Below are 9,113 nucleotides of genomic sequence, written 5' to 3'. Positions count from 1 at the left end.
ATCTTTACAGGCCACGCCCACACCGAGGCCTCATTGGCTGGGACCCCAAGGACAGACTAGACTCCACCCCTTCACTCTTTTTTTGTCACCCTTCACTCTTAATCCCTCCATGTCCCCAATGGACACCAGATTATGTAACCACCACACTGCCCTGCAGGGACCCTTTTGAGTCTTTACAACACGATCTACTACGGGAAGGCGGTTTGTTATCCCAGCGTGAGATCAGACACCTGCAATGCTCCGATGAGCGAGATACAAGATGAAGGCGGGGAGGCTGTGTGTGGCTGTGGACGGCTCCCCAGATGCCCACCTTCGGGCAAGGACCCCCTCAACAGCGGTTTGCAGGACTCGCTAACAAAGGTGGTCCCCGTTCTGCCGAACCGGTGAGGCTGGGCCCCACCACCGCTCCGGAGCCCCCAGCCCCGCTCCATGGAGGGTGATGTAGGAACAGGGACCGTCCGAGCTGGGGGTCCTGGAAGTAGGGAGATTACTGAGGTCGGCCCCAGAGCCAGCGCTTCCTGCAACACCCGAGGCTTGACATGAAAACCCATGCACTGCATAAAAGGCATGCACGCATTGGCAGAGACCGTCTTGCGGACCGTGGATTGGCCTGGATTGTGAAAATTGGTTTTCATAAGCTTCCATTTTCCATACACAGCCCACTGACCTCCAGCCTATTCGGACCCCACGGTGGGCTCAGAGGACAGAGTAAAACTGCCCCTGTGAGATTCCAAGACGATCTGTATCTATGTATATTTCTATTTAAATAGGAGTAGAAAGCCTCATCTTTCTCCCATGGGGCGGCTGGTGGTTTCAAACTGCCGACCTGGTGTTTAGCAACACGATGTGACGCCGCTACCCGAGCGGGGCCTCTTCCCTGACTAACTGCACCGATAGCCGTGTACCTCATGTGGTTTATTACCTGCTATTGTCATTGCACCTACTACGTGCACACACACACACACACACACACACACATGCATTCATCACACGGTCCCTTTGAAGCAGAACCATTTCCACTTTGTGTTTCAATCTTCTTCCTCTTAGTTAAATAACGTGCGGGAAGGGTAACTGAGAGATGGCATTTTCCCCCCTGAAATAGATACAGCTCCCTTATGATACAGCGTACGCATGTATGTAGTATCCGTGTGTACTTCATCTCACCGTGTTTTTATAAGCATGCGTGTGCTGGAAGCCAGGCTCACGGCGTTTAAGTTTATGTGAACTCTTAGCTCCCCCGGGGGACAGGGTGGACCTGCCCCGTGCGGCTTTGCAGGCGAGCGCAGCCCCCTCATCTCTCCCTCAGACTGACGGGGGCTTCGAACCTCCGGGATTGCAGTTTGCAGGTGTCCACGCATTGGAAACACGCCAGTGGGCCTGGGGCTTATGTTATATATAATAACTATATTGAATATGGCTTTATTTCTGCTTTCTTCCCCATAACAGTTACATATGCATCGAGCAGCTGAGAAATTAGACCCGATATTTTCACTGAAGTGTCAATGGCTGGGATACGGTCCCCTGATTATAGCTGCGTATTGATTTAGTACAGGATTTAACTTTTATTCTCGTAAATACGTACTTACTGGAAACATGTCTATTATCGACCACGTGTTGCATGTCAAAGATATGTTTCATCATGGAGCTTGTGTGTCCCGTTAATATAGACACACGTGTGTTATAAACACATACGGTATCACACATATGGATTAGAAAACTAGATGTTAGTCACTTTGTGTTATTATAATTATAACCTATGTGAATAAACTCACGGCCATCAGTTCAGTCTAGTGCTCAGGGGCCCTCAGGACGGGGTAGAGCTGCCCTGGGGTTTCTGAAGCTGTCAGGCTTTACTGGGGCAGAAAAGCCTCATCCTCCTGCCTCGGGTCAGCCCGGGGATTCGAAGATCCCAGCTTGGGGTTGGCAGCCAACAGGGAGCCTGCTGTGCCACCAGGCTCCTCAGCAGAGAGACATTTTCACTGCCATGTTTGCGATTGCTCTGTGCCTCCACGAACACACACACACACATACACACACACACAGCTAGTTCCTACAAGCCGGTGTTCTATGTTCTATCAGCAAATGCACATTTACTATAAACGGACAAAGTAAACAAGCTCACTGCCAGCATCGGGGTCATGCCGGCTCACAGCGAGCCCCCAGGACAGGGGAGGGTGGCCTTGTTGGTTTCTGAGATGGTAGCTCTTTATTTTGAGAATAAACAGCCTCGTCCTGCTCCCAGGGAGCAGTTGGTGGATTTGAACCTTTGGCTTTGCCAGTTAGCAGCATAATGCTTAACCACTACCTCATTACCAGGACTCCACTTGGTATAAACATATCAGTTGAATTGCTATTTATAAACATATCCGTTGGGTTGCGATTTATATCTATGATATGCACACGTCCTACGGTTTCTTCTCGAATAAAGTATCCAGGGTTATAGTCACTGAGGACCATCATGTGATACTTTTACTAAAGGGTAAAGGGCTTCCTGATGAGGCAGGTAGATTTGTTCCGTATATGTTTTAAGTGTTATTCTTCTAACTATGTACTGAGCGTAAATATACATTAGCATTTATCGACAGCATCGTTACACATCTATTAAATATATATACATTTTACAGCATGATTTTCCCTCTTCCCTAAAAATCTCACATAGGCAACTGATCACTGAGCCTACGCAGGACCTCGTCTACACACATCCCGCGGCTGCACCGATACGCGTGCTTTTGTCTTTGTAGAAAGGTTTCCCTTGAAATCTGTCCACGTCTGGATTCTCATCATCTCAGACGGCAGGAACGTCCAGATAGACTTCCCACTGTTGCTTTACGACACGAACAGTGACCACTGTTTAAAGCCCAGGCCTGTGTGTTCAGCACGTCTGACCGCAGTGAAGGTCCCCCGGGAGCAGATTCCCAAACGGTCGCGGCGTGTTCTGACCGGCCCCCTGTCTGTGCTAAAACCAGCCCACGCCTGCCCTGCCTTTCAGAACACAACACACAAACCAAAAACTCGAACTCGCTGCCACACGGTCAGGGCTGACTCCCATCGGCGCCCCGTGGGTCCCCAAGACCGTCATGTGGACAGGAGTCCAAAGCCCCGGCTGTCTCCTGCAGAAATGCTGCTGGTCTCCACCTGCCCGACCACGAGGACCACATGTGACCGTGGAACCATGGCACCACCAGAGCTCTTTCCACAAGGACAGACCCGGCCACCTCTGAGCGCATCACCGTCAAAGGAACTGTCCCCCCGACCTGTCTTCCATTGGTTGGTTCAACCCTGACCATGTCCCCCGCGCCCTGGCCCTCTCCTTACGTCCCTTCCTTCCCAAGTACCAGAAGGCATCAAGGAGTCGTGGGAGAATCCCATGACCTTCCCAGGAGCTCCGTGTTTCCAGGAGCATGCTGAAGCCCCCCCTGCCCCCCGTGTCCCCTGGGGAGCCCCAAGGCTCTCTATTCCCACCGACTGGTCACCGCCTCGAAGTTTAAAACAAACATCAGCGTGGCCGCTACGATGGAAAAGCAATGCGGACCAAGGGCGTCGAGCAACAAGGTGCTGAACCAAACGGCCTCTGGGAAGGACCGTGCACAGGAGGTGATTGGTCAAACACAAAGGGGAGGCCGGGGGCCAGCCCCCACTGCTAGGTTAGCAGACCCAGCTTTCCGCTTCCCTGCAGGACTTACCGTCCTCCGTGGGCACGTAGATGTTCAGGTATAGGCAGTCTTCCTTCTGGTCCTGCACGTAGGTCATCAGAGTGTCCAGGTTGGCGGTGAACCAGATGGGCATCATGTCGTGAAGCAGGGACCTCTCGTCCAGGTGCTGCGGACACACGGCTGCAAACTGCGTGGCGTTGCGGACGCCGGTCCACGAGGAAGGGGGCTCGGGGGGCTGGAAGCGCCTCTCCCCGGTGGGAGGAGAGGCATAGGGGACCCCCAAGTATTGCTCCACGGGGCCCAAAATCTCATTGGGCAGTGGTGTCCTCAGGCCCCGGATTTTGCCGTAATTGGTGTTGACCACTGGGTACTGGGCTTGGCCGTCCGTGAGCGTGAGGTGGATGGCCAGCGCGGTCACCCACAGGAGGGCTCTGGAGTCTGACATGGCGCCAACCAGAGGGAAGGGCAGCGGGAGCCATAACCTCCCCACGGGCATCCACATGTTTCACACACACATCCGCCGGCGTCCGTGTGACACAGCCCGGGGGAGGCAGCCGGCCAACAGAGAGAGAGCCTCCGGTCCAGGGGCCGCCTCGATGCACTGGGCACTTGTCTGCCTGCTCGTAGAGGGAGCAGTGTTAGCATCCGTGTCCTCGGCAGCCCATGCCCGGAAAGCAGCACCCGCGTGTCCTCAGATCCAGATTCCGGCGAGCGGGAAGCTCCTAGGAGACGCTGGCCACCAAACAATGTCCAGGGGCAGCAACGCCTGGTGGACAAGCCCGGGAAGAGCGGTCCATCAGCCTACAGGGAGGGGAGGGCGAGAAGAGAAGGGGTCATGAGATAAGCAATCGCAGGCGCCCCCTTTTGAAAAACACCCGCCCCAAGTGGGGCAATCCTACCTGCCGACAGGTAGGTGGGAGCCCAGGGCGACCCCATGCACAACACAGGGCAAGAGGAGGCCGCCACGGGAGGCCGGGGCAGGGGTGGCGACGGGGAGGGGAGGGCCCGAGTAGGGTTTCACGAGATGTTTCTGTTGATTTCCTTTCTTGGGCTTGTGTACTCTTCTCTAGAGAGAGAGGATGTTTCTTTAAAAACCAAAAAATGAAGGGGGGGGGGATTCCCTCCTGATTCTTTATCACAGAAACCCAAACGGTGTTGGCATCGCTTAAAAACAAAACAAAGCAACTTTGAAAAGGACGTGGAATCTTTAGTGACAAGTGAGCTTATCGAAAACAACAATAATCACAACACAGCACTTCCTGGTCCTGACAACCTGTCCAAAGTCCATGAGAGCCAGTGCCCCCCCCATCCCCCTCCCGGCCCGGGCCTCCCAGGAGCACGCTGGCCGCCCGTGGATATAGTCACGTAATGAGAGAGAGAAACCGCCGGCAGATGCCTCCTCCGTTTGTCTTGGAAGTGGGTGCTGTGGACTGAGCCAGGATAAACCCGCTGCCCAGGGGGCAGGCACGCGTGCCGTCTACCTGTGAGCTTCCCCCCCACGATCGCTCAGAGATGGACAGGGGCCAGCAGAAGCCGCCAAGGGAACAGAGATGGCCGTCATTGCCCCCGCTGTCTCCCACCCACTGCACCAGCTCCCAAGGCCGACCAGCTTGCTGGAGGGCTTCACAGAAGAAGGGAGCTCTAAGGGAAGTGACCCCGAGCTGACGTCCACCCCTTCGCATGGAATCCAGACTTGGTGGACACCGAGCGCCTGGAGGAAGCCCCGAGACAGGCTTCAAACCCTTCACCAAGCACCCAAACTACCCCGCGAAGTCCTTCTCAAAGCCAACGAGAGCTGAGCTCAACAGGAACAAAGACCGATCCGCCGTCAACAAATCTGTCCTGACTCAGTAATGCCGTGGGCAGCGCAGCGCTGCCCCTGGGCTGCGCCGCGTGAGGAGAGTGGACAGTCTCGACTTTCTCCATCAGGGCAGCTGGGGGTCTCCCGCGGCTGGCCTGATGGTTTGCATCCCGGCGTGCCCCCCACCGTGCTGCCAGAATTCTTGACCCTTTTAGAGGGCCAGCTATGAGGGATCACACTGCCCATGGCCCCCAGGAAGACCAGCGAGGAAGCTGAAGGGGACAGTGGTGGGCTCATGATCACGGGAGACCAGCTGCTTGGGAAAGGACGGCCAGGGGGGTGGCAGAGCTCAAAGACCTCATCCACGCCAGGGACTTTGGAAAATCAAGACCCAACTCACCGCCACCGAGTGGAGTCCGCCACACAGCAGCCCGAGACGGACGGGGTAGAACCGCAACTGCAGATCTCTTGGCGGGAGGAGAGAGCCCTGCCTTTCATCTCCAGAGCGGTGGCTGGTGGCTTTGAACCGCCGGGGAGGGGTTCTGGGCTGGGATAGAGGACGGTGCATCTTACTGATATGACCAGTGGACAGATGTGGAAAAGACTTTGAAGAGGGAGAGAGAGAGAGAACCTCCAATCTGGACTTGAAGCTTTGGAGAGAAACCCTGCAGAAGTGGACAGCATCCATCATGGGCTACGTGTTCCTGTGGGGTGCTATGGAGTGGGGTCTGACCCACAGCGAGCCCATGCACGACACAATAAAACACAGCCTGGTCCTGCACCATCCTCAGCATAGTTCCACCCAATGTTGCACCCATGTGTCTGTCCATCTCATTGAGGGCTGAGGTAGTTAGTTTATTATGCCAACCTGGCTGATAAATACATGTGGGGTTCATTGAAGGGCAGAGGGATAAATGGGTGGTGAGCCTCCCCTTTCTAGTTCTCGGGTCTCTTGCTTTGTGATGGTTGGACCAGGGTGCAGCTGCCTTAGCAGTTCCCTGCTTCAGCTGGCAAGGCTCACTTCCTGCGAGACATCCCCGAGGAGAAGCCGCATGGAGCTACCCCGATGCAGCCCTGGGTGCTGGAGCAGCCGTGTGGAGACCCCTGCCAGTGCTGAGATGCTTCCACGCTCACTGACTCGGCTTTCCTCCTGCAGTCGGCATCATTGCGTGTGTTTTGTGGGATGGAGGAGGACTTTGTGGATTGGTGTTGGACATACGAGCTAATGTTGGACATGTGGGCTTGGGCAGCACTGGGTGGGGATGTTTTCTTGATGTGCACTTAACCTTTATCTAAAACTCTCTCTTAGACATGAGTTTCTGTATATTTGTTTCTCTAAAGTACCCAGACGTACACACGGAGGAACTGCAGACACTCAGAGGACACTTTCTAACCAAGTAAGGGGGATGAGGGGGTGGGAGGAGAGCTTCAAAAAGTTTGTGGGGAAACTCCATGATCTTAAAAACAAAGCAAAACAAACAATTCCGTATCCAGTCCTCTTAAGATGACTTGCAGCATCTTAACTGCAACTGTGTTGGGCAGGATTCTCCAGAGAAACAAAACCAGGACACTTATGATTGTAGATCATATAGATACATGAATGGGTTTATGCAGCAGGAAAGGTTATAACAGCTCATTAGTCCATACAGCAGTGCAGAGGGCTCAGTTCAACTCACTCCCGGGGAACAGTTAATAGACTGGAAGTCCTTCACCTCAGGAAGGATGCTGGCTCCAAGGTCAAGGAAGCAGACAGCTGAGTGTTCTGTAGGGCAAGGCAGGCAGAGTCCGCCCACAGGCAGCAGACAGCAGGGTGGGTCACCAGCGGTCAGCCGCTCGGGAGCTTCAGGAAGCGGCCCAGATGGGATATCGAACTCACGCAATGCAAGACGACAGGATCCACAGCCCCAAGCTCAAGCGATGTCCACACCAGCAGCGTGGCCGTGCAGGTCTCAAAGGAACCTCAAGCTCTAGTGACGTGATCCACGGGTTGGCTTATCCCACAGGTCATGCAGCTCACAAGTGGAGGCAGAGAACTTGCTAAAGCAGCCGCACACTGCTCTGATCACCAGAGAGCAAGAGGGGGCTGGGGGCAGGCCTTGCCGAGCCATTGATCTCTTTGCCCTCCAATCACACTGCCACCCGATGAAGCCCCATGTTCCTATTGGCCAGGTCGGCACCATAAACTGACCTGTCATCAACCTCAGCTCCCCGGGGAACTCCACGCCACCTGGGAACTCTTTGAAGCCCCCTCATTGCACACAGCCTCTGACAAAACCCCGTGAAGCCCGCGCCCCTGAGGGACCCTCCGTTCTCGAGGGAGACAGACTGACCGAATGACAGGGCCGCCTTGGCCCAAGCCCACCGGCGGGGAGACAGCAGGGGTGTAGAAGCAAGGAGATGGGGCACAAGGCATGCAGGTGGGCGCTGGTACATCCAGGGACCACTTGTGTCCAGATGACGTGACGTGGGGAGATGAAGATGCTGTCTGTCAACGTGCACCCGAGCCACCGTCAGCCCTGTGCACAGCCGAAGGGAAGAGACTCCCGTGGGGAGATGGGCTGCTCCCTGACTCACCCCTCCACCCTGCTGCGATGACAGCAAGCCGGCTCTTCCCTGCGGACCGTAATCCGATTTCCAGGAACGACTGCGCGCCCGGCTATTTTCAGGCCTCCTATTAAGAGATATTCTTCCAGCCAAGCCTCCTCCTCTGAACCAATTAAACCCAATTACAGCCTCGGTGGTGAGATTGTTTCCCTCGTGCTGTGCTATCCACTCGCTCGCTCAGCTCTACTCCCCAGCCTTCCCTGCGATGGCGCTGCGGGGAGGGCCGCCTCGCAGACCAGGGGAGGCACTCACAGGTGAGTCCGCATCTCCCCCCAGGTGGAAAGGGACCTGCAGGGAGGCACCCGAGGAAGAGACAGCTCCCATCGGGTAAGTCCACGAACCGGAGCTCCGGGGGGCGAGGCTGAGGATGGAAGCCGAGAGGCTGCACCCTGAGAGGGGAGCAATGGGCCTCTGCTGAGATAGCCCCTCACACGGAACACGTCCTGGGGGTGGGGCATCATTCACGGCTGACTAATTCCACACTGAGGGCACCGGCTGGGCTGCAGGGGGTGGTGGAAGCGGTGGTGTGAGTGTGGTCCAGGTGGAGGAGGAGGTGAGGGTGTGGTGAGGGTGGTGTTGGTGTTGGTTGTAGATGTGAGTGAGGTAGAGTTAGATGTGGTGCTCATGGTGGGCGTATCTGCATGTGGGCGGACCCACCTGGAGACGATAGGAGCCATGTCTCAGTTCCAAGACCATCGGAAATGTGTGTTTTCCAAAGGTCTTAGGAAATCCCTGGGAAAGGGTCGTTCGAACCCCTAAGGGGTCGCGACCCCCAGGTTGAGAACCGCTGTCCTACAGGGTCGTTGTGAGTTGGCATGGATTCTACGGCAGTGAAATTTATTATTTTGTGGCTGCCGCATTGCGCCAATGAGTTTATTTTATTTTATTTTATGATTGATTTTTTTAAATCGTTGTATTGGGGGCTCTTACAGCTCTTATCACAATCCATCCATCCATCCATCGAGTCGAGCACAGTTGTACATTTCTTGCCATCATCATTCTCAAAACATTTGATTTCTACTTGAGCCTTTGGCATCAGCTCCTCTTTTACCCCC

The 9,113-nt window shown here is 55.0% G+C and overlaps 1 protein-coding gene across 1 annotated transcript in view; it reads right to left on the bottom strand.

The window, feature by feature from the left end:
- The window catches only part of NLGN4X (neuroligin 4 X-linked), a 159,586-nt gene that overhangs the window by 139,451 nt on the left and 11,022 nt on the right, over positions 1–9,113 (bottom strand). Inside the window, exon 2 of the mRNA XM_013008539.2 lies at positions 3,684–4,454. Coding sequence (XP_012863993.1) covers positions 3,684–4,155 — 472 coding nt within the window. The 5' untranslated portion in view covers positions 4,156–4,454. The remainder of the gene's footprint in view (positions 1–3,683; positions 4,455–9,113) is intronic.

Source organism: Echinops telfairi, unplaced genomic scaffold (assembly GCF_000313985.2).
Source record: "Echinops telfairi isolate 266 unplaced genomic scaffold, ASM31398v2 ScPeMD7_53;HRSCAF=182, whole genome shotgun sequence".
Taxonomy (NCBI): Eukaryota; Metazoa; Chordata; class Mammalia; order Afrosoricida; family Tenrecidae; genus Echinops; species Echinops telfairi.
This window is presented reverse-complemented; position numbering and strand designations above follow the sequence as displayed.